This window comes from Microtus pennsylvanicus, chromosome 2 (assembly GCF_037038515.1).
Source record: "Microtus pennsylvanicus isolate mMicPen1 chromosome 2, mMicPen1.hap1, whole genome shotgun sequence".
NCBI classification, from domain to species: Eukaryota; Metazoa; Chordata; class Mammalia; order Rodentia; family Cricetidae; genus Microtus; species Microtus pennsylvanicus.
The window spans coordinates 3,987,613-4,012,441 of record NC_134580.1 but is presented as its reverse complement, the minus strand read 5'-3'; the positions used below and the strand labels follow the sequence as shown (position 1 = coordinate 4,012,441).

The 24,829-nt window shown below is 49.8% G+C and overlaps 1 protein-coding gene across 3 annotated transcripts; it reads right to left on the bottom strand.

The window, feature by feature from the left end:
* Window positions 1–465: 465 nt before the first annotated feature.
* Window positions 466–11,731, bottom strand: Zfp41 (ZFP41 zinc finger protein). 3 transcript variants are annotated; one of them, XM_075959535.1, is made up of 4 exons: window positions 11,465–11,731; window positions 8,577–10,240; window positions 6,193–6,315; window positions 466–4,559 (listed from the first exon to the last, which is right to left on the bottom strand). In XM_075959535.1, exon 2 carries the CDS (start codon window positions 10,064–10,066, stop codon window positions 9,470–9,472), a length of 597 nt encoding a protein of 198 aa, XP_075815650.1. In that variant the 5' UTR covers window positions 10,067–10,240; window positions 11,465–11,731; the 3' UTR covers window positions 466–4,559; window positions 6,193–6,315; window positions 8,577–9,469. The 3 variants fall into 3 exon arrangements, with proteins under 3 accessions (XP_075815650.1, XP_075815651.1, XP_075815652.1); XM_075959536.1 differs by lacking the exon at window positions 6,193–6,315; XM_075959537.1 differs by lacking the exon at window positions 6,193–6,315 and having other exon boundaries at window positions 8,695–10,240.
* Window positions 11,732–24,829: the final 13,098 nt, after the last annotated feature.

Genomic DNA, 24,829 nt, shown 5'->3' with positions numbered 1-24,829 from the left:
GAATTGGCCTGCGTTTTAAAACACATTGACCAGCAAGTTTTACTTTTTTGTTTGTTTCCAAGACAGGGTTTCTCTATGTAGCCCAGGCTGGCCTCAAACTCACAAAGATCCACCTGCCTCTGCCTCCAGAGTGCTGGGAATTCAAATTTGCAGTAGTCACAGTCTGGGAGTCCTGGGGCCTCCAGGTCCACAATGTGCTTGCCCCCATTTAGGGCTTGTTCACCCTAGGGTCTCCGCATGGCGGTTCTTTCCCGATTAGGGTTTGTCTCCGAGTAGTGACTCCTTAATTTGGGGCAGCCACCATCTTGGGCTTCCCCAAGCTTCCAAGTCCACCTTGGACTTGCCCCCACTTAGGGACTATCCCAAGACTCCTATCCCTGAGTCTGGGGTATCCCAGGGAGCCTGGATGAGTTCCCAAAATGTCATGGAGCTTGAGACCTTCAGGAAAAGACCACGGACTCAATCTGGATCATAATTCAATTTATTGATACTGCTAGCAGGACAGCAGTCTCTGAGCCAGACTAGAGACTGCTGGGTGAAAGGGGTGAGGGGAGGATTCTTTTGTTTTTTTAATATTTATTTATTTATTATGTATACAATATTCTGTCTGTATGCCTGAAGGCCAGAAGAGGGTGCCAGACCTCTTTACAGATGGTTGTGAGCCACCATGTGGTTGCTGGGAATTGAACTCAGGACCTTTGGAAGAGCAGGCAATGCTCTTAACTACTGAGCCATCTCTCCAGCCCCAAGGGGAGGATTCTTAAGGCAAAACCCACAAGACAACCTTGAGTATCTGCACACGCACTCCAGGAGCCGTTCTGCTCTGCCAAAATTAGGTAGCCAAGGAGAACTCAAATAGTCCTCGCATGTCTGCATAAGCAGGTCACAGAAGCCAAAGAGCAGTTAGTCATATCATGACGCGTAGATGTCACAGCTGTGCACTTTTGGGTGGAGGTCACTGCGTCAGGGTTACTGGGAACTTATCTTCAGGGACCGGAGTCAGAGACAGATGGCTGGTGGGTACCAAGATGGATGCCTAGCATAAAAAGGAGTTTTTTTAGCCATCAAACTATCAGTGCCGCCTGGGCCTTTAATTCTCGTTCTGATTGGATTAATGGTGGACTCCTGTACCTTAAACTGGCCAATTATGTATAATTAGGTAAAATTAATGGTCCTTAGGACCAACTATACTTCTTACAGCGGGATAAGTCCATGATTTGACTCATTCACTAAGACCAGTGGGGAATGTAACATGACTCCAGACCTTAGTGGGCCCCCAAACCTTAGCACAGCTGACTCCATGATGGAAGTACCACTCAGGCCGCACAACTCAGCACATAGACATCACTGGTTGACAAAAACAAAAACAAAGACATAATCCATCAAAGGCTATAGTTCTGGGAAAGCTTCTAAATGCACTCACCGTGTTTTTTTACTTCTGTGGGTCCGCTTCTAGGTAACCATTCTTGTTAACTGAAGCATGTCCACTCAGGATATGGTTTTTGTGCTGAAAAGCTCACCCTGAGAAATTCTTGGTGCTAAACCGGGATCCTGAACACACGATGTAGGTGCCAGCCAGCTAACAAAGACTTTCTTTTGGCTTAAACTCATGTCCTAGTCTTCTCTGGTGGACACCCCACAAGTGGAGGCCTGATGTCCAAGATAACCTAAGGAGGTGCTATCAAAGGAGGGAGAGGTGATAGGTTCAAAAGAAGTAGTGGGTGCCAAGGTCTTGAGATATGGGAAGAGTGTTGCCAGTTACCTGGACCTGAGAAAGCAGGCAGGCAGGAGTGTGGTAAGCAAGGGTCAGACAGTCCTAAAGCCACTCCAGAACTCGGATTCATTCTAACTGTACTGGGAGGCACTGAAACTCTTGAAGGGGAGGGATATATTTTAATTTACACACACACACACACACACACACACACACACACACACACACACACACACACACACTGTTTTGCCTGTTTGTATACCACTTGCATGCCTGGGCCTACGGAATGCAGGAAAGGGGGACAGATGCTCTGGAACTGGAGGTACAGTTGGTTGTGAGCTGCCATGTAGGTGCTGAGAATCAAACCATCTCTCCAGCCTGCCTTCCTTTTTTTGAAAATGCTGGGGATGGGACCTGAAACCTGGGTCTCAAGTCTGCTGTGTGTGTTTCATTATTGGGCTAAACCTCCAGATCCATTCCCACCCCATCCCATTTTTGAAATGGGGGTCTCACTATTCTTAGCTATTCTAGATCTTGAAAGCTCAAATGACCCTTTATCCTTCATTTTAAGGTTAGTCTTGGGGCTGCAGGAAAACTCATCAGAAAAGGGAAGGGTTCCTCCTGTGTTTTTCTTGACTGTGAGCCCAGCTCGGTCCCTAGCTTCTTGAGTGACAACATGGCCCCAGTGCTGCCTGCTGCTGTGGTGGGGTTCACCTGTGTATTATGAGGCCTCTACCCATTAGATCCTCCACACAAACTGTCCCAGGCACTGTTACGTGTCCCTTGTTGAGAACAACTGCCATGAATGGAGAATGCACGGACGATTCCCAGGGTCCCTACTACAGACACTCAACAACTAACCAAACCCTAACCTGGCATCCTAGTAGCTGGGTCAAAAAGGAAGGCGATGTCATGCTGCTGTAGAGGCTCTACCCTCACCCCACCGTACAGCAGGGACGACTTTTCTCAATTACATATTGTACTCTCATGAGCTTGGTCACTGGAGCTTCCTAGGCACTCCCGAGAAACAGTGACCAGCCAGAACCCTGGTCTCATAGCTCTGTCCCCAGTGGAGGAAGATGGCAGCTTCTTGGAGGGCATCCCTCCACTGTGGGAACCTGACAGAGCACAGTAAGCAGGTTGGAAACACATTTACTTTTATGAGAAAATAGACATCCAGTAGCAGCAGCAACAGCATCTGCTCACAAAACCATGGCAGCTCCTGCAAGGCAATGTGGAGATCAGTGCAGGTGTCCATGGAGCAGGGGGGTCACTCATGAAGGAAGCCACCGAGTGCACAGCAAAATGAAACGTCTAGTCCAATGTGCACAACACAGACACAGCACCAAGTATGGTTTACATGAAAAGAGTTAACAACTGCGACACAAACACCAGACTGGGAAGAGCATCTGCTACAACACAACGGGCTGTGGCTGCAGCCCTCAGAGAGGATTCCACACTCACTGCAGTTTAGCAGAGCAGGGCGGGATATACCCCGCAGGGAGTGTATAGGGCATGAGGACACACAGGTGTCTCTGCACCAGCCAGATAGAAGATGAGGCTCCAGCAGATCGCTGATGTGGCCAAGGTGAGGTGTGGACAGGCCAGCTGGGTGCTAACAGTGCCAAGAATCCTCTGCAGGTCCAGAGCCAAATGACTGCAGGCCCAGCTGCAGAGCAATGCCTCACCTAGGTGTTGGCTGGGAGCTGCCCCATGAAAGCATCAGTCCTAGGGGATTTGAGTCAGGAGAGAGCAATCTACTTGTCTTCCTTGAGAAGGAACCAGGAAAAAGCAAACATTCAACTCCACTGGCACCATGTTCAGAAGGGGTAAGCTGACAGGGAGAGCCATCTCTTAGCCTAAGGGGAAATGTGGCACACAGGCTAGTCTCCTTGTCTGCACTGTGCCTGAGGTCCACACAAGAGGGGACCCCCGCCCAAATCTTCCCTAGAAGCCACAGCGCATCTGTCCCTTGAGTCAGGGTACACAGCCTTTCTTCCTTGGCCCCAGTCCTTCCTTCCTCCTCTTCAGGGCATCTTGGTGTCCTAACTCATTGGCACAGGAAATGCTTCTGTCTTGATGTCAAACTGGAATGGATCCAAAGGTGAAGGAGTGGAGCCCAAGTGTGCCCTGGAGCTACAGACTTCCAGGAGCTGAAGTTGCCAGCTAGAGTCAAGGCTGACCAATGGTCCTGGGCCCAGTCCAGGGCTACTTCTGACTTACAGGGTGGCTCCTAAATTCTCACCGGGTTGGGAGGGACTGAGGGAACGGATGCCAGTGGAGCTCAGAGCTCTTGGTTTGTTTGTTGTCAGACCCTGGCAGTGCTTCTGCTCCAAGAGAGGCTGAGCAGCAGCCACACTGTCAGAATCTTCCCGCAGGACAAGGCCCACGGCGTGTGGCTGCCTTGCATGTCTCAGAAGTTTCTGGCTGCGGTTGAGGATGCTTCTGTAATTAGAATACCAATACAATGCCGGAGTGCTCATCATTGCCCAGGACACAGCTCAGGACATCTAGAAGGTTCTGAACATTTAGTCTGACCCAGGTGAAGGAAAGAGCTGGTGCTGGGGACTCTCCAGCAGGCTGACAGTGGGCCAGAGCTAATGGTTGCTCGTGAACGATGTGATGTGGCCATCTTAACTTCAGGGTAGGAACAAGTCCAAGTGTCCTGGAGTCACCCCATGGCATCCAAAAGGCCTCCCTGAGCTCATCTTCCTACAGATTTCCAGTTGCCAGTGGATTCTGTGATGACAGCCTCCGGTGCCTGACCCCAGTGGGCATCTGCAGAGCCCTGTGGTGGAGGTAACACTGACTCTCTTGACTTCTCTAAGCTTCTAGCACTAGCAGCCTGGAAAAAAAAAAAAAAGAACAGTCTGGGTAAATAAGAAGAGGGCAGTTCCTCATTCACTAGGAGATAGCTAACTGACAGAAATGGGGGGGGGGTGCAAGCTGGTTCTGCCAGCTACCCAAAGAAAGCAAAGGGTGCTGAGGGATGTGGGGCTCCAGCCGTGGACCAATACCTAGAGACACACAAGTGCACTCAGCACAAGCAGCAGGTCTGACACCTTCCCACTTCGGCTGGGGCTGCACCCTGACCTCCTCCTGATGGTTTGGTTGTGTGACTTTTCTCATAATTGCATTTGGGAAAAAAAGAAAAGAATGCCAACAAGGGTTGGAGAGATGGCTCAGCAGTTAAGTGGTGTGGGAGGTCCTTCTGTCTGTGTGTTGATTTTATTGGTTAATGAATAAAGAAACTGCCTTGGCCTGTTGATAGGGCAGAACTTAGGAAGGTGGGGAAAATGGGACTGAATGCTGGAAGAAGGAAGGCGGAGGGAGAGAGAGACGCCATGGATCTGACATCAGAGACAGATGTGCTGAAACCTGGTAGGCTACAACCTCGTGGTGATGCATAGATTAATAGAGATGGGTTAAATTAAGATGTAAGAGTCAGCCAATAAGAAGCTAGAGCTAAAGGGCCAGGCAGTGATTTAATTAATATAGTTTCTGTGTGATTATTTCAGTTTTGGGTGTCCAGGACAAACAAGTAGCCTTCTCCTAAAGTTAAGAGCACTGGCTGCTCTTCCAGAGGTCCTGAGTTCAATTCCCAGCACCTACAAGGTGACTAACTATAACTCCAGTTCCAGAGGATCCAACACCCTCTTCTGGCCTCTGTGAATACTGCATGCATGTGGTACACAGGCAAACATGCCTGGAAACACCCAAACACAAAGATAAAGGAAATGATAAAACAATGTAAAAGTATGCCAATACACAGGAAGACGTGTGCAATAAAACCACAGGCACGAGCCAACGCCACACCTACGCTGTCTGTCTTTTTTCACTGAGACAGGGTCTCACTATGTAGCCCTGGCTATCCTGGAACTCTTTCTGTACACCAAGCTGGCCTTGAACTCACAGAGATCTGCCTGCCTCTTCCTTCAGAGTGTTGAAATTAAAGGCATGTGTTAAATGTGGGTTTCTCTGTGTAACAAGCCTGGATGTCCTGGATCTAGCTGTTGTAGATCAGGCTGGCCTCAAACTCAGAGATCCGCCTGCCTCTGCCTCCTGAGTGTTGGGGTTAAACTCATGTGCCACCACTGCCTGGCTTTAGCTGATTCTTTAGAGTTGAGCACTGTCAGTCCCATTGCATGGGAGAAACTGAGGCACAAGGTTCAGCAATATATCCAACATCGCAACATCGAGGCAAGGAGACTTCAGCTGAAGGACTCTACCACCTGTTTCCCCTCGGAGATCAAGACACTGGCTTTTAACATGGTTCTTTGGCTATGTTTGGACTTGGCAGCTGAGGCTGGCCTACTCTACCAAAAAACAAAAATAAAACAAAAAGCATATAAACAACTTGATTCTTCCCAAGAACCCTGGGCTGAGGTACAGCTAAGTGGCAGAGCACTGGCCTAGCACTCTGGACTCTGTGCTCCATCCCCAGGACCACAAAAGCAAAACAATGATGGTGAACCCACCTGTCTGCTGGAGGGATGGCTGGACTCTGCCACCTAGACACTGCTGCAGGTGTCTTCCAGGGCCAATCTGGGGCGAATATGTGACTACATGGCATTCTGTGTCTGGGCCCTGTTCTATGCATCCTAAAATGTGGGAAAGACATTAAAGAATTATTTGTAACCTGATCCAGAAGCAGTCCATGTGGCCAGGCTAGGGAGCAGCTCCGTTGGAGTCAGCTCTGTTTCTCTAAGTCAATGGCTCCTTAAGCGTCCACTCAAAGCAACACTTCACACTGCCAATGACAGGGTTATCAGAGTTCTGCACAATCAAATTGAATCGACTCAGACAAGTCAGGCACCCCTTGGGCTGTGTTCGACTGATCTGGGCTATTGTAGATTCTGTGTCCACACCGTCGCTCTCCTGGAACATCAAACTGCAGAAGGCACATTGACTAGCTCCCTGCCACTCATGGTTCCAGACCAGTTCCTGCACCCGGGGATCCCAACATTCTTAGCTGGTCTTTCCTTAGCTCTGAAGGACTAAGCCTATATATGGAAAGCGCGAAGGCACCGCCTGCAAGTTCCCTGTGGCTCAAACTCTTCATTTTGCTCATTAAGAATATGGATCAGAAACCAGGTATGGGGTGCAAGCCTACAAATCCCAGAGTTTTGAAGGCTGAAAGAGGAGGTTCATGGTGAGTTCAAGGTCAGCCTGGGCTATAGTTAGTTCTCAGCAGCCTGAGCAACGTATCAAGACACTGTCACAAACAAAAAGTACAAACAAACCCCAAGGGAGCACTGTGCCAGCTACCTTAACCAATGTTTGATGGCTTACACCTGTCACTCCAGCATTCCAGAGGCGTATAGGCAGGGGCATCAAGAGTTTGAGGTCAGTCCAGGCTACACAGTGAGAGCCAAGACAACCTGGGTTAGAGTGAGATCCTGTCTCAACCAAACAAAACAAACGGTTGGCAAACAAACCATAGCGGCATGTCACTGTCAAGTTTGGCTAGCACATGGCCACCACCTCATTCTGTGCCATCTATGTAAGGGCTGTGGCAATATGTGGCATAGTTACTATGTGGCTGCAAAGACAAGAACAAGCTGGATAGTGGTGGCACACGCCTTTAATCCCAGCACTCAGTAGTCAGAGGAAGGCAGATCTCTGTGAGTTTGAGGCCAGCCTGGTCTACAGAGTGAGTTCCAGGATAAGAACAAAATTTGGCCTTTACATAAACTGTTACTAACCCCTGACCTGGACTCATGAGGAACGACACTATGTCACCTGCCTGGTGGCCCTCTCGGTGTGGATGAACACACACTATTTTTGGTTCCCCGTCAATACTGAGGAAACTGTGACTCTGCACCCTCAAACCTTCACACACATCCTTAAGGACAGAGTTAGAAGCTGTGACAAGGAAGCTGTCTTACCACCTGCTAACACCCCAGGTTTCCAATGTCCCAGCAGCATGCGGGAAACTCCTCTAACCCAGAACATGCTGCCTGGGTGTGCTATGTATACGTCTATGTATATATCTATATCTGATACCCATTTTCTCAGTTTTGCCTTACTGGATTTCCATATTAGATTAAGGCATCCTCTCCCATGGGGATCAAGTCTGGTACAATACTCCTGGGGTTGCCTGCACGAGGAGAGTGCAGTGTGGGAAGACTCTGCTTCAGCTTGCACTTCCAGACAGTGTGCACATCATCAGCAAACCCGGCTAGGCCAGGACAGGAGGCACCAGAGACGCTAGTTTCAGCTTGCAGAAGGACAGTTAACCTGGTATAGTTGTTATTTTTCTCATCGTTGTGGCAACTGTCTGAAAAAAGCAACCTGAGGGTTTCCTTGGCTCCTGGTGTGAAGGGATACAGGCCACGGTGGTGCGGAGTACGACATGGTTGGTCACAGGGCCTGTAACTGGGAAGCACACAGATGAACCCTCAAGTTTTTAAGTCTCTTAAAGTTAGTTTCTTAAGGCTCTGTGTGTATCTCTATTGCTGCTGTGTGCATGCGGGTCAGAGGACAATTCTGAGGAGTTGGCCCTCTGCTGCCACTTTTACATGGGTTCCAGGATTGAACTCAAACCGTCAGGCTTCTGAAGCAAGTGCCTTTACCTGCTGAGCCGTCTCTCTTCAGTTAACTATCCTAGACACACGTCTCCTGAGTGATTCTCTATCCAGTCAGGCTAGTAGTCAGATTAAATACAACACCTGGGAAAATATTCCTACCAGGGACCACAACTACCCTGCACCGTTTATCTTCATGGTTTCTTTATCTGTTGACAAACCTATCTCTAGTTTTTGGCTGGGGACCCTTCTTTCAGGACAGAGTCCTCAAAGACTACAGCTATTATTATTATTTTTTAAATGTCTGAATCCCTGCTAGCTTTCCCCCAACTTACCTTCTGGTCAGCAGTCACTTTGCTGTCCTCAAAACACAGACTTCATAAAGCACCTGGGACAGAGGGCAGGCACAACCACATCACCTTGTCCTGGTGACAGGCAGGACATGGAACTGACCTGAATGGCAGGCTGCCATGGGGCAGGGTCAGTTGTTTCTGAGGGTACAGTGGTGAGGAGCCACAAGACCTAATCTACACAATCTGCCACCACGGTAGGGTGCAGGGGTCCACTGCAGCCACTCTGGGTGGGCCCAGGCTCCTTGTCTACGATGGTGGCTGGGACAAGGGTACACGGTGCAGTACAGGATCAGGCACTGGGGCTGAGCTCAGAGACTGTTGGCTCAGCCAGAAGAGAGCAATTTCAGGACCACTTCAGTCAGCTGCACAGAGATGAGCAAGCTCTGGTGTAGTCCAAGGGGACCTGGGTCCTCAGAGCTAGTCAGAGTGCTGCCTGCCATCCACTTTAGCGTCCCTCGCCCCCAGCAGACTGCATGGGCCGGGCATCCAGAGCCAGGCTCCTTCAAGTGGACTGACAGGTGTAGTGGATGGAGCCAGCAGAGGCCGCAGAGGGAGGCAGTGGCCCTAGCCAATACGAGTGTCACTTTAGCTATAAGTTCTCCGTGACCCAAAGCTGTTCCAAAGATGCCCCTGAGTAGGATGAAGTAGTCTGGAAAATGGCTGGAGCTGCAGTAAGCCCCCAGGGAGCACCGTGTTACCACCAAGTGCAGACTCACAGGGCGGAAAGCCTCTGTGGGTTCTCACGTCTGACAGGTGAAATTTCCTCCTGATGACAGAGACACGGCAGCCAGACGAGCCATCAGTAGCATACTGCATGAGAAACCTAGACCAACATCTGATGTTTGACAAAGATCCACAGTTGCAGGCTGCCCTGCTCAGTGCTTCTTCCTCAGATGACGCTTCCGATGCCGGATGAGGCAGGAGCTGTAGGCGAAGGTTTTTCCACATTCCTCGCAGCCATAAGGCTTCTCTCCAGTGTGTGTTTTCTGGTGTTTCAGAAGATTGGAGCCACAGTTGAAGGCCTTCCCACACTCCCCACATTTAAAGGGCTTCTCACCAGTATGGATTCTCAGATGTTTGGTGACGTCTGAGCTGTGTCTGAAGGTCTTCCCACACTGGTCACACTTAAAGGGCTTCTCTCCAGTGTGAACTCTCTGGTGGCGGATGTGATCTGTCTTGTGTTTGAAGATTCGTCCGCATTCACCACACTCGTAGGGTTTCTTCCTCTGAAAAGGAATAAACACGGGGACGCCCTCAAAGTCATCTTTAAATGAGGCATCAAAGGCATCAAAGATATGCGCCTCATCTTCGGGACTCAGGACAGGCTGTTTGCGGGGCTTCCGGGGCCTCGCTGACCTCTTGGTTGGTTTTTTTGCCTTGGATGCTTTCTCTCCTTTGACAGTGGCCTTTGGAACCCCTGCTTCCTCCTTTGGGGCCTGGGTCTTCTTTTTCCTGCCTGCAGGCTTTTCCATTGCTGCTCCAGGAAGTGGGAAACACCCTGGAAGCCAGGGAAGGCCGAGGGCTCCCAGACAGCAGCTGCTCTTTCTTTGTGACTTCACTCGGTCAGGGGCAGCTCACCACATCTTGCTTATGAAGCTGCATTTTGGCATCCAGCAGATGGAACCAGAACCGCCGTCCTTTTGCTTCTGGGGACAAAGGCATTGACAACAGGTCAAAGGCAGCTCTCGGGGCTGCAGTCCCTCCACTGGCCTTCCAAATGCTCACTTGATGAGCTGCTCAGACTAACGTGGACTTCCCAGAACCCCAGTCTACTTCACTGGTCCATAGCACGCTCATCTCTTGGAGTGGTGTTCTCACTGACTCAGCCACTGACCAGGAGACACTCCCTGGCCTGAGGACAAGGCTTTCACTCATCCTGCAGAACTCCGATCCACCATGGACCAATGGCCACTACCCACCTCCAAAATGGAACCTTCCCTTCCCTTCCTCATCCTCTCCACCTGCCCACTTTGAGACTGTGCATATACCTTGCAAGAGAAGGAAACTCCACTGCACACAGCCTGCTTCTGTGCCTGAAATCTCAGGGCTGTTCTCATAAACCTCAGCAGCCAGCAAACCCCATCAACACCCCCAAAGGCTGCCCCTTGTCCTGCTGAGTCTTTCTTTATGTGAGAAAGGCTTTTCATTATCTCTAAACCTGTGCCATCTCTTTTACCCCTGGAGGCCTGAAGGGGTGGGCTATGCTGGGAGTCCCATTGAGCCTCCACGCCTGTCCAAAGACACAGCTGCCACTTTGGGAGCACACTGTGTTTTGTTATAAGTATTCGACCGACGCCTGCATATATAACCCAGCAGATAAAGGTCTTATCTGGATTCAGAGTCTAAGCTCAGCTAGGCATTTGCCTGCAATGTCTGATCGTTAGCATCTGAAAGTGTTCTGTCTTCTGTGGGACAGCTCAGGAGGAGACATCTGAGAGTCCCTGTCGGACAGCCCCCAGACTCAGTACCAATTCAAACACCATCCCTCCGGTGAGAGGAATCACAAGCGGGGCCTAGGTGTCTTGTGTTTGCTCACCAAGGCACATCCTCAATGAAAACTGAAAACAGACATTAAAACCAACTGCCCCCTCCCCTCACAGGCCCGTGCACAGGGGTGGGTGCGAGTGATTCAGGCAACTTAGTTCAATGCAGCGGACCTAACGGCTCAGGTCTATCACAGGGCTGCAAGACCTGGCGGGACTCGGAGCCCAAGTCACCCAGCAGCAAGGGGCTTCGCTAGGAAACCCGCCCCATTTTCCCCGCCTCCGGGACCTCCGCAACAACACCGAGTGGCTAGCGGCCCACGGAGAGACGACCCAGAAGCCAATCTTCGCCGGGCCCGGAACACCGAGCGTGCATGCAAAAGGTACCTTGGTGGGTGTCGCGTGCAGACGCCGTGGGCAAGGAGGCGGGTAGGTGGGCAGGCGGGCGGGCGACGGTTACAATCCCCACTTGAGCCCGCCACTCCCGCCTCTCCCGCGCCTGAAGGCGCCCGCCCCTCTGGTGCCGCTCTACCTTCCCCGGCCTCTCGGTGGTGCTGCGGCGCGCTCCACAGCCCCGCCCACCGTTCTCCGCGGTCTCCGGTGCCTCTCTAGGAGTCCTTGCAGGGCTCTCAGTGGTACCGCTGCAGGCCCCTAGCTCCGCCCTCTCATTCACGCCCTCCTGGCGCCGCTCTAGGAGCCGTCGCCCGGCTTCTCTGTGGTGCTGCGCTCGGCTTCGTAGACCCGCCCACCTCCCCCAGCCCCTTCGGGGCCGCTCTAGGAAACAGGGCCGGACCTCTCGGTGGTGCTGCGGCTGCGGCCTTGCGCAGAGCTTGAGGGGCTGCCAAGGAGATGTCTGCGTCTATGCAGGCTTCTGGACAGCGGGCGGCGCTTTTCTCCCGGCGTTCACCCGTGCGAGCCGCCTCCTCATCTCAGGCTCCAAGCCATCCATGTCTTCGGGTTGTTTCTTAGTCTTCGGGCTTGTCACTTGTTCGGCCCACTGTCCATCCACACCGGGAAGGCGGATCCCCCGTGTGCACGGCATGTGGCCGCCCTGGACCCGACTGGCTCTCCAGTCAAAGCCTGGTTCAGGCCTCCTCCGCTCTGTCCCTGATCCCTAGCTCCTGGCCTTTATCGCCAGATACTAAAATCTAGTCCCTTCCTGCGTTGTTCCCACTTTCTGGATACATTCTCCCTCACTATATTTTGTCAGGTTGGCTTAGAGCTAGCCATCTGCCTCGGCCTTTCTCGAGCCCCAGGATTATAGGTGTGCCCTATGGCGGCGTTTGGAGATGGTTGCAATTCAAATCAGATACAAGAACCGATTGAGAGCAGCTGTGTGCTTGGCTGAGTCTCCCTGGGGACGCCATTTTGCATGATTGCTATACAATGTTAGGGCCTTCTGTCCTGGAGAAGCCGCCCTTTCAGACCTCAAGCGAACCACTGATCTGTCGTCTTCCCCCACCCCTTTCAGATTCAATTGTCAGCATGCTAGACAAATGTGATTGTCCATTGGGAGTTTGCCTATTATCGCTAGGGAGTTGCTGTCTAGATTCACGGGGGTGGCTGTGTATCGAAAGGTGATCCATTGTGCGCCACAGCTTGTTGGATCCTTTGCCCCATGAAGGCTGTGTCACAAAGTTGCTGTGAAGACCCCGTTCTGGTCCCCCTGGGACCAAGCTTAGGAATGCAGTTGCTAGGTCCTAGACCAACTGCGTTTTTCCTTTAGTGAGGATCAGCCCGGCTGCTTTCCGGAGAGCCTGTGCCATTTCTCATTCATTCCTACCAGCAGCACGGGGTTTCCTGCCTCATCAGCATTTGGTGAGGGGGCGGGTAGTAGGCATCTCCTTGTTTGTATTTCCCAGAGGGCTAGTGGTCTGTATGCCTCCTGCCATCTGCATATAGCCCCCAGTGACAAGTCTCTTAGCTATCTTTAATGAGGTGGGTTGAGCTGGTTGTGGGCGGACTGTAGACACAGTCCTTTGGTCCTGCTTTATCTGGTTCTCAAGCAGGTTCCCCCAGTCCCCCACCCCCACTATGCTCTAAGTTCACTCGTGGAACAGTTTCGTTGTGGAGTGGCTACCCTCTGGAGAATTATCCTCTTCTCTTGTTGGTGGGACTCAATTGCTAGGACCATGGCCTGGGCTCGCTCACGTGGTCCAAGCTTTTCTCTAAGACGGCAGTGAGGTGTCTGCAATGAAGTCCTGGTGTCTGGCCACTGCCTTTGAGGCATCTGTACACATGTCCCCTTTGTTTAGTGACCTGAGGAGGTGCCATCTTCGGTGACACAGGACTGGAATGTGTCTGTGATCTGGAGAAGTCCTGATAGTGGCCGTTCCCATGGGAACCTGGATACAGAGGATGTGGGTCACGTTGGCCCTCTCTACAGCATCTGCCTCCCCCATCCCCTGGGTTTTCCAGCCCAGTAAGGAGCAATAAGGCCACCTTAAATGACCACCTTCGGTCCTGAGAGGCAAGGAGGCTCCAGGGAACCCAGAGGAATCAATTCCCTGGGCTCTGTCCCTGTCAGTGGATCTCAACTCTTGTCCAGCACCAGACAAGGGCAGGAGCAAGTCACCCCAGAGTGGGTATTTGTCACAACGTCAGAAACATTTGTGTCTTTTTTGCAATTCTAGAATTTATTGAATAGCAAATTCACAGGCTACAATGGTTTCTTTGTTAATTGTCAAGGGGTCCTGATTTGCCTTGATAGCGACTGCAACAATCACAGCTTCTTTTGTTCCCATTGTAACTACTGACATTCATACCTTATTCTCTGTGAGCATACCTTAAACAGCACACAGTAGTTCTGTCTGGAACTGTAGCCATCATCCCTATCAACTCTTCATTTGTCTATAGGGTAGGTTTCAAAAAGGCTGTAACAGAGTTAAAGAGGCTGCTGCAGACTCCAAAAGGGCCTTAGTGGAGGTGGAGGCAGGAAGCTGCCGGAGATGCAGCATCCCTGATGCATGCAATAACAAGTCCTGTCGGCCAGCTGCTGCTAGAGATCCCAGCAGAGCCAGGTTCCAGAGTTAGAGTTCAGCTGAGCTGCAGGCTGGAATGGATCTGAGGAAGTGAGATGAGACCAAGACGATGGAGACAGTAGAGGCAAAGTGCAGAAGTGTGTCCAGATGGGCAAATGGATGGACAGATGGATTTGACAGTCTCAGCAGTGAGGACCACACTGAGTCAAGGTCCTTGGGGGCAGTTGGGTGTTCTTTGCTTGTTGGTTTCTCAACTCAAGTCTATATACAGGGTGGTAAAGCGACAGGTTTGTGAGGGCTGTCTCCATCATATTATTGGATATCCTATCTTTCCTTTCTTTGTGTTTGTGTGAGTATGGGCACATGTGCACCTTGGCATACACACGGAGGTCAAAGGATCACTTTGAGTGTTGGACTCCCCTTCTATCTTGTTTGAGACAGGCTTTCTTTATTGTTTGTTGCTACATATGTAAGACTAGTTGGCTCATAAGCCTTTTGGGGGGGGGTCTCCTGTCATTTCTCCAATCTTGCCATAGAAACAATGGTATTATAGATATTTGGCTGGCCACAGCTCCGGCCCTCATGCGTGTACAACAAAAGCTGTACCCACTAAACCATCTCCCCAGCCCTGGTTTTGTTTTTTATTTTATTGTTTTCATTTTCCGGGATGGTTTCTCTGTGTATCCCTGGCTGTCCTGGAACTCACTCCGTAGACCAGGCTGGCCTTGAACTCAGAGATCCACCTGCCTCTGCCTCCCTGAGTGCTGGATGAAAGGTGTGTGCCACCAAGCCCAGCTTTGTTTCTTAACTTAAAAAAAAAAGGTGTGTGTGCATGCGTGTGTGGTATATGAGCATGCGTGTATGCCCTGTGCACATGTGCAGGTCAGAGGAAGATGACATCAGGCACCCTATCCTGCCATGTTCTACCTATGCCCTCGAGACGGGGTTTCTCACTGAACCTGGAGCTAGCTGGCAGGAAGCTCGAGTGATTCCCTTGTCCTCCTCTTCATACAGTTCTGGGGTTATGTGCAGCCTTGCCTGGCTTTTTGCTTTTGTCCTGTGGGTTTGAGCTCAGATCCTCATGTTTGCATAGCAAGCAAGCACTTTAACCCTGGACTGTGTCCGCAATCCCAAGAGGGGCTAATTTTGTAGAATTATTTACATATTTTTATTTAATTCTTTTATACCTGGGTTATTAATAAGAATTTTAGTCAAAAGAATAGAGGCTCTGAATCATTTATTCTGCCCCTGGTGGAGATGTGACATTCTATACAGCTCCAAAGAGCACAGCATCGCTCTCTAGCAGGGGCTTTGTGGTAAGAGCTATTGTCCTCTCCCTTCAGCGTTAATCCAAATGGCTCTGCCACTCACCTGGGCAGAAAAATGCTCTCAAGAAAGCCAGCTGTTTCAGAAATGTTAAGAAAATCATCTAGACCCAGCAAGAGGGCTCAGCAAGTGAAGGTGCTTGCCACGGAGCCTGGTGCTCTGAGTCCAGCCATAGGATCTACATGGCAACGGGTCATGCTGAAACAGCACAGGTTTTATTGGAAAGAGCCCTGTGGAGGGCAGAGCTTCAGTGCAGGAAAGCAGAGAGCCCAGCTTCTGCTCCCAAGCTGAGGTAACTACAGGGTAGGAAAGGGAAAGGAGGAAGAAGAATAAAATGTTCCTTTTTAAGCCCACGGTGGGCTGTTGCTAGGGGTTGCTAAGGAAATAAGGCACGTGGTGAGTAACAGAAGATCAGGTGATTAATAAACGTCCCTCATGGCCACCGTCACCCTGGTTGATAGGCTGGGGGCACCACGAATCAAGAGAAACAAGTCAGTGGGAAGAAAATTACTTTAATTTCAGGAATTGCTGCTGTTTAACCAAAATGGAGGAGCTTTACAAAATGACATGGCCGTGGCTGGCAGGTCCCACTATCAGAGTCTCTGCTGTGGAAGAAATCTCTGGGGTGGGAGCCACCAAGGGCTCTGAGGGGGGTGACTAAGAGTTCCTACAAGTGAGGTGCTTAGGGTGACTGGGGGCTCCATGTTGAAGTTGAATCCTAATAGCAAACATTCGAGCTCTAATGGGTGCTGGGTCTGAATGTGCTTTGATTTGTGGGAACCTCCCTGAACACTGAGAGGCAATGGCAGTTAGATAAGGAGGTAGGACAACATGTGAAAGACATCGAGCTTGTCCCAGGGTTAGGCAGCCAACCCCTCCAGAGTATATTTTCATACACTAGGAGCAGACATGTTGCTGGAGTCCACTTGCTGTAGCTTAGCTATTTGCTGTGGATAGCTATTTCCTCTGAATTGGAACTTCCCTTCCCAAAAAGGGGAGGAAGGCTTTTAAGACTCAGGCAGGAAACAAAATATGTAAGATTTACAAGGCCCTGCTCGAGGTTACAAAAGCAGTAAATAATTGCCGTGAGAGGAGACTTTTCACCAGGCCAAGCTACCTGCCAGTTGGGCAGAGAGCTCTAGAGACGCAGTGTTTGTTTGTGACCCGTCTCTATGCAGTGTTCGTGACCCATCTCTATGCAGTGTTCGTGAGCCTGCGCTGTCTCTATGCAGCGTTTGTGAGCCTGAGCCGTCTCTATGCAGTGTTCGTGACCCATCTCTATGCAGTGTTCGTGAGCCATCTCTTGTGTCAGAGTGGAATTTTTGGTGACGCAACTCCCTTTGAATTACCCATGTGTTTCCACAAGTAACCCCAGACAGCTGACTGGTTCACTAATTAGATGTGGAGGGCTTCTTTCTTTGGTCTGTCATTGGTGTCCTGTCTGGAGGGAAGATGTGTGTCCCTATCTCCCCAGGGGAGTCACACAATACTGGGGGGAAGGTTCTCCCGATAGTGTGAACTGCAAAGTCAAAGTGGAGCCTGAATCACAGCTGCCATCAGGGAACTGGGAAAGTGGAGCCTGAATCACAGCTGCCATCAGGGAACTGGGAATGGTATTTGCTCCTCCAAAGTTCTTACGGCAGTAACAAAGCCAGACAGGACTCTGGAGAGATGGCTCGGTGGTTAGGAGCCTTGGCTGCTCTCTCAGAGGACCTGTGCTCAGTTTCCAGCACCCACATGACAGCTCACAATCGGCTGTACGTCCACTTTCAAGGAACCTAACGTCCTCTTCCAACCGCCGCAGGCACAAGCATGTATGTGGTGCATGTACAGGCAAATATTCGTACATGCAAGAAAAACTAAGAAAATAAGCAAGCGAACAAGCAAGGAAGAAGAGGCCAGAGAGTTGATGGCGAAGATTAGATAATAGAGATTCAAGTAAGACAGTGACCCCATCCCTGCCATTGTACTCACCATTGCTCTTTGACAGGACAACTGATACAACTGACTGGATCTTTCTCCGTTGTATTGCACCATCCTTGCTAACACTTTTGTTTGTTTGTTTGTTTGTTTGAGACAGGGCTTCTCTGTGTAGCTGTGACTGACCTGGAACTCTCTCTGTCTAGACTAGGCTGGCCTCGAACTCAGAGATCCTCTTGCCTCTGCCTCCCGAGTGCTAGGATTAAAGGTGTGTGCCAATGTCATCCGGACCTCCTGGCCTTGCTGACAAGGTCTAGGGTCTGGAGATGGCTCAAGAAGGGAGTACTGCTCTTGTAGAGGATCTCAGTTCGGCTCCTAGCACCCGTGTAGGGTGGCTCCCAACCTCCTATAACTCCAGCTCTAGGGGATCTGATGTCCTTTTCTGGTGTCTTTGGGCACCAACTATGTAAGTGGTGCACAGACATGCATATCGACAAAACACCCATGCACATTAAATTAAGAAAAGGCATTTTAAAAGTCTTTTTAAAAAAGATTTATTATATAAAAATATACTGTGTTCTGTCTGCATATATGCCTATAGACCAGAAGAGGGCGCCAGATTTCATTACAGATGGTTGTGAATCACCATGTGGCTGCTGGAAATTGAACTCAGGACCTCTGGAAGAGCAGTCAGTGCTCTTAAACCACTGAGCCATCTCTCCAGCCCACATTTTTAATGCTCTTTAAAAGAAGGTTTCACTATATAGATGATAGAGTGAAGATCTGAACACCATGAAGTCATAGTAAATACATTCAAATTTAAGACCAAGAATGGGAAACCAGTCCACTCCAGGTGCCAGGCCCAGGCCCAGGCCCAGGTGTGAGATTTTGGGGTGTCTTATGGTAGGGTAAGGTGTGAATGGTACTTAGCATAGTTATTCAGAGCTATTATCATATTATCCCTGAGCAGACTGTACCTGCAGGTATGCAGCTATACACAGCTGCAGGTATCAGACTGTACCTGCGGGTATGCAGCTATACACAGCTGCAGGTGTCAGGCTGTACCTGCGGGTATGCAGCTATACACAGCTGCAGGTGTCAGGCTGTACCTGCGGGTATGCAGCTATACACAGCTGCAGGTGTCAGGCTGTACCTGCAGATATGCAGTTATTCATGGCTGCAGATGTCAGACTGTACCTGCGGGTATGCAGCTATACATAGCTGCAGGTGTCAGGCTGTACCTGCAGGTATGCAGCTATACTTAGCTGCAGATGTCAGACTGTACCTGCGGGTATGCAGCTATACACAGCTGCAGATGTCAGACTGTACCTGCAGGTATGCAGCTATGCACAGCTGCAGGTGTCAGGCTGTACCTGCGGGTATGCAGCTATACACAGCTGCAGGTGTCAGACTGTACCTGTAGGTATGCAGCTATGCACAGCTGCAGGTATCAGACTGTACCTGTAGGTATGCAGCTATGCACAGCTGCAGGTGTCAGGCTGTACCTGCGGGTATGCAGCTGTACACAGCTGCAGGTGTCAGGCTGTACCTGCAGATATGCAGTTATTCATGGCTGCAGATGTCAGACTGTACCTGCAGGTATGCAGCTATACTTAGCTGCAGGTGTCAGGCTGTACCTGCGGGTATGCAGCTATGCACAGCTGCAGGTGTCAGACTGTACCTGCAGGTATGCAGCTATACACAGCTGCAGGTGTCAGACTGTACCTGCAGGTATGCAGCTATACTTAGCTGCAGGTGTCAGGCTGTACCTGCGGGTATGCAGCTATACACAGCTGCAGGTGTCAGACTGTACCTGCAGGTATGCAGCTATGCACAGCTACAGATGTTCCTGGGGCTTCTGGAACACTGGAATGTCTTCATGCTGCACCTTGCCTGAGGGCTCATCCTTGGTTTTACCTTGACAACAAGGTGTCATGTGGGGTTGGGACAGAAAGGCCCAGGAAGGCTTTAAGATTTTTATAGGACAAACTGAACAAATCTCTTTCAGACCTCCAGTGTTTCTTCATATTAGAAGTCACCAGCAGCTCAGAGGACTGCATAAGAAATAGTTTGAGGAAAAATAGTCCTAATAGGGTTTTGGTTTCAGTCTTGGAAAAGATAGGAGCTTGGTACACTGTGCTGGGCAGTGACTGCAGGCTGTGTATAACATGACAGACAGAGTCCATTGCTGGTTCCACCTTGGTGTCAGTGAAGACAGCTTATTGGATAAAAGGCTAGCATAAAGGAAGGCCAAGGTCAGGCCTCTTTCTGGGGTGGCACAGAATGTAACCCTGCAAAGGTGACACAAGGTTACAATACCTTGGTGTGGGGTTTGCAAGCCCTCTCACCAGAACCATCCAAGCTGCACTTGGGTCAGTGTCTTTTCAAGCCACTGAGCGCTGCCTGGTGATTGACCCAACAGCCCCACCGGACAACAGTGATGACACTTCTCATCCTTGTAGGTGCCTGCCCCATGGATGGTGCGAGCAAGGTCACCAGCCAGGAATGATGTTTGCAGCCATATGGTGAAATGTTTTCACCATGTGGCTGGAGAGAAGGGAGGGAAGGGTAGTCTACATCTCAGTTAAGAGCGATGTGAAGGGTGCCAGCTCTGAGACTTGACCCATGACATCACCTGCTGACGACTGGGCTGTATGCAGTGGTCAGTGGGGAAGAGAGCTGGCAGGCTCTGGGTTGGCAGCTGTGAGGGCAGCAGATGTGAAATGGACATATAACAGAGCTCAGCAGAAACCAGAGCCCTCAGTGGTTCCTCACAAGGCAGCACGCAGCCCATTGAGCCTTCCTGGAAACTAGAGATCAGATGTCTTTACCAAAATACAAAACCCAGGCCATCTGCCTTGGGTACCACAAAAAGCTCTTCAGTTGGTTCCAATAGAGTTTGATGACTGGAGAGCCAACAAAGGCTGGAGAAGAGCAGACAGCTCCCGGAATGTTCTCGTGCTGTTTCAACATCTGAGGTCTTCCAGTTAGAACCTTGGCAAATATATGCTACGATGGGTCAAATATACAATCTACCTCCCCCCTATGGGACTGGGAAGTAGACATCAGAGAGTTTATGCCTGTCAGAGGGGCAAGCACATATCCGCTCATCTGCACACGGCATGGGCCTCTTACGAGCATCACCATGTCACTAGCAAGGGTCTCACCCAACTCAGAGTTACCCATGGACACCTCAGAAGACCAGCAGTCATGAATGCTGCTGTGCACAGCCAGGCTGAGGAAGTTCAACGGCACATCTACCTGTCCCCATAACCCTACAGGGGCTGGGTGTCTGAAATAGTGGACTACTATAACTACCCAGTTATAGTTAAAGACCCAGTGCAGAATGCACCCTAGAGGTCTGGGGAGAAGCATCCCTATAATCAAGAAGGTTATTGATAACAAATCCCAGGGGCAGGGTTGATTCACTTCCCTGTGAGTTGTTGGCCTGGGAGGCTCTTGGCGTTCTCCCTACCATACGGGGTATTGCGATTATGTCTGGTCCTTACACTAGGACTAGATGGTAAGTTGCTGCTGCACTGCTTTGCTGCAGGGCCTAGGGAACGTAACCTATGATTGAGCAGGAAGCATCCTCCCTATTGGCTTGCTTTCCCAGCGTCAGAAAGTGCTATGAAGGCTGCTAGAGAACTGTCTCCAAGAGTCCTGCATGGTTTTAGACCCAACCTGCTGCAATCTCAGCATCCCAGGCAGATGTGCTCACTGACACAAAGAGGCAGGGCTGTTAGAGGTACAAACAACTGGTTTTGGGTTGAACTGAAGTTCCATTCTACAGTATGTTTGATACTATAAGCCAGGACAAAAGCCTGTGCCTGGTGATGCCATAGGCCCCAGCATGAGGGTTCTTGCTGGTTAGATGGATGTGATGTGTCCATCAAATTGCCTTCTAGACGCTGTGCTTACACCATAGACAACAGCTGCTATCAGACTGTCCAGTGGAAAAGCTTCTTACAGATGTGGAGGTGACCACAGAGATCCATTAGTGGTCGGACTGCTTGCTTTGTGGACAGCTGGCCCTCTCAAGTCAAGCATGCATAGCAGGACTGTATTTTCCTTGTCCCCATGAATTGGACTGATTTTTTGGAACCCCTTGAAGTATGGTGGTGTCTTCCAGTAAATAACATGGGCACTGAAAAACAATTCTCTGGTGGGGTCAGTTCAGAGGAGACTCTGATAACTGTTGTCTACCAAAACAGGGAAAAAAGGACATGGGCCATTTGGATGTCTATAACTTAAAAACAACGACAACTGGGGATTAGACCTAGGATGTTATATATGCTAGGTAAGAACTCTGCCACTGAGACATATGCCCAGGTCTTTCTACTGTGTGTGTGTGTGTGGGGTGCACACGCACATGAGCATATGCCCATGAGTATAAAGCCCAGAGATTGTCAGGTGCCCCCTCTACTACTTTCCACCTTATTTATTCTTAGAAAGATTTATTTATTTTTATTTTATGTGTAGGTATTTTGCCTACATATATGTCTGTAGAATGCGCATGGTGCCCTCACGGTAGGAAGAGAATGTTGGATCTCTTGGAATTGGAGCTACAGAGGGTTGTGATCTGCTATGTGGTCCTAGGAATCAAATATAGGTTTCTGCAGGAGTAGAAAATGCTCTTAACTGTTGAGCCATCTCAGAACCCCCATCCACACTACTACTTTATTTTTATTTTATTTGAGACAGGGTTTCTCTGCGTAGCCCTGGCTGTGATGGAACTCACTCTGTAGACCAGGCTGGCCTGGAACTCAGAGATCCACCTGCCGCTGCCTCCTGAGTGCTGGGATTAAAGGTGTGTGCTCTCAGGCCCAGCTTTACTTATTTCTGAGCAGTTTAAACTTTCCCGCTTCTGTAACTAAAAGGTTTTCATTCTCTAAGAAGGGGAAACAGATGTCTCTCCCAACAAAAGGCCATTTATCAACAAATTGCATTCAGAGACAAGGGAGAAAACAGGAACAAGGGCTGAGTCAGCCCCACAATGTCTCAAGGACAGCTCCTGCAACCCCCTTGAAACATAGCCAAAGGATGTCCAAAGATAAAGCCTTAAAATACACTAGTATAACTGTTGCTTGCTTAACCAATTATGTTTGAGATGACATAACTGTTCCTGAAATTCCCCTAACTGTGCTTAAAGGGCGCCTGCACGCTTCTCTCAGGGTTGCCGCCATTTTGTACAGGTGAACGACCTTGCTTGCATGCTGGAATGTTTGGTAAATGTCTTTGCTCTTATGTACTGTTTGAGGCTGCGATCTTCCTTCAGCATTTTCTCAGACCCGACATTTCTTGAGGTATGGTCTCCTACTGAGCATGGAGCTTACTAATTCGGCAAGACCAGCTGCCAGAGAAGCCTCAGAGAGCCTCCTGTGTTAGTCCCCCCCCCCGCCCCACCCAGAGCTGGGATTATAGGCCTCTGCTGCCAGGCCCAGCTTTCTTTGTGGCTCTGGGGATTGGAACTTGGCTTCAAGGATGCATGGAAAGCATTTTGTCAACTGAGCCGTCTCTTCAGTCTTCTTTCTAGATTTTAATTTTGAGGCAGGTCTTACCAAGTTACCCAGGCTGGCCCTGAATTTATCTTCCTGCTCCATCCTTCAGATTTAGTTGGGATTATAGACCCGTGCCACCGTGATAGCTAGTGTCAGCTGTCCACATGACAGACTGGCATCCCCTAGGTGACAATCTGTTGGCTGTGTCCGTGGGGAGATTACTTTGATTACATTGGTTAATTACATCCTGACTGTGGGTGACACGATTCCTCGGGCAGGAGGGAGAACAGAGAAAGTGAACCGAGCTCCAGCTCAGATTCATTGCTCTCTGCCTCTTGAGTGAGGATGTGATCGTGACCGGTTGCCTCAAGTTCCTCCTGTCCTGTCTTCCCTGTCATGATGATCTGTACGTTGGAGTTTGAGCCAAAAGGAACCCTTCCTCCCTAAGTTGCTTGCTTTAGGGTATTTCATGACAGCAACAGGAAAAGGAACTAAGACACTGGCTACACCTAGCTTGTCTATGAGACCTTGCTCACTGGCTTGGATTACTCCATTCTTATTCTAGGAATGAGGATGTAGTGGTTTCATTAAAAATGGCCCCCATTGGCCCATAGGGCGGGACACTATCAGGAGGTATGGTCTTGCTTGTTGGAGTAGGTGTGGCCCTGGAGGGTGGACTTGGAGGTTTCAGAAGCTCAAGCCAAGCCTAGCGGTTCACTGTCTCTTCCTGCTGCCTGCCTATACTTAGAACTCTCAGCTGTCTCCCCAGCCCCATGTCTGCTTGTGTGCCACCACACTTCCCACCATGATGACAATGGACTGTAAGCAAGCTCCAATTAAATGCTCTCTTTTGTAAGAGTTGCCATGATGTATATCTCTTCAGAGAGATGGGAACCCTAAGACAGAGGGCCTGTTGCTGTTACATACAGAAGTGCTGAGGTGCGCAGTGCCCAGCCTGAGTAGAAGAGAATATACGATTCCCCTCCTCCTGAGGTTCAGAGAGCATGGTGGAAGAGGACAGAGGAGCACTGTAAGAGCCGGAGGAAGGAGGGAGCACAGCTACTTCTTTTGAACTTCTTGTGACCTTTACCATCATGGTAGAACAACTTTGGTGACCAACAGGGGATCTCTGGCCAAAATCATATGTGCTGGTTCATTCAACAAGTCATTCGACAAGGAGAAACTCAATTGAGAAGGTGTCTATATTAGATCGATCTATAGAGGAGTCTATGGGGCATTTTCTTGATTGATGATGATGTGGGAGGGCCCAGGTTATGATGGGCAGTGCCACCCTTGGGCAAGTGGTCCTGAGTTGTATAAAAAAGCAGACTGAGCTCTTTGGAAATCAATATGCTGGTTTCTCAGAAAACTGGGAATCAATCTACATGAAGACCCAGCTATACCAATCTTGGGCATATATATACCCAAAGGATGTTTAATCATACCACAAGGACACTTGCTCACCTATGTTCATAGCAGTATTATTCATAATAGCCAGAAGCTGGAAACAATCTAGATGCCCCTCAACCAAAGAATGGATAAGGAAAATGTGGTTCATTTATGCAATGGAGTATTATTCAACTGTAAAAAAAAACAATGACTTCATGAAATTTGCAGGCAAATGGATGGAACTAAAAAAACAAATCATTGAGTGTGGTAACCTAGACCCAGAAAGACAAACATGGTATGTACACCCTTATAAGTGGATATCAAGAGTAAAATGTGGGGTTACTAACCTACAATCCACAGTCTCAGAAAAGATAACGAGGGCCCTCAGCTAGATAATGAGGGCCCAAAGAGGGAGGCATAGATTTCCCCGGGAAGGGGAAACTGGGGCTGGGGAGGGGGAGAAATGAGGGATGGGAACTTGAGGGAGTGGGTTGGACAGATTGGGTGTGGGAGGTGGGTTGGAGGTGGTAGGGATGGGGGAGAGTAACAAAAGAGATGTCTTGATGGGGTGGGAGCATTTTGGGGTTGGGGACAAACTTGGTGCCAGGGAAACCCTCAGGAATCCACAGGATAAC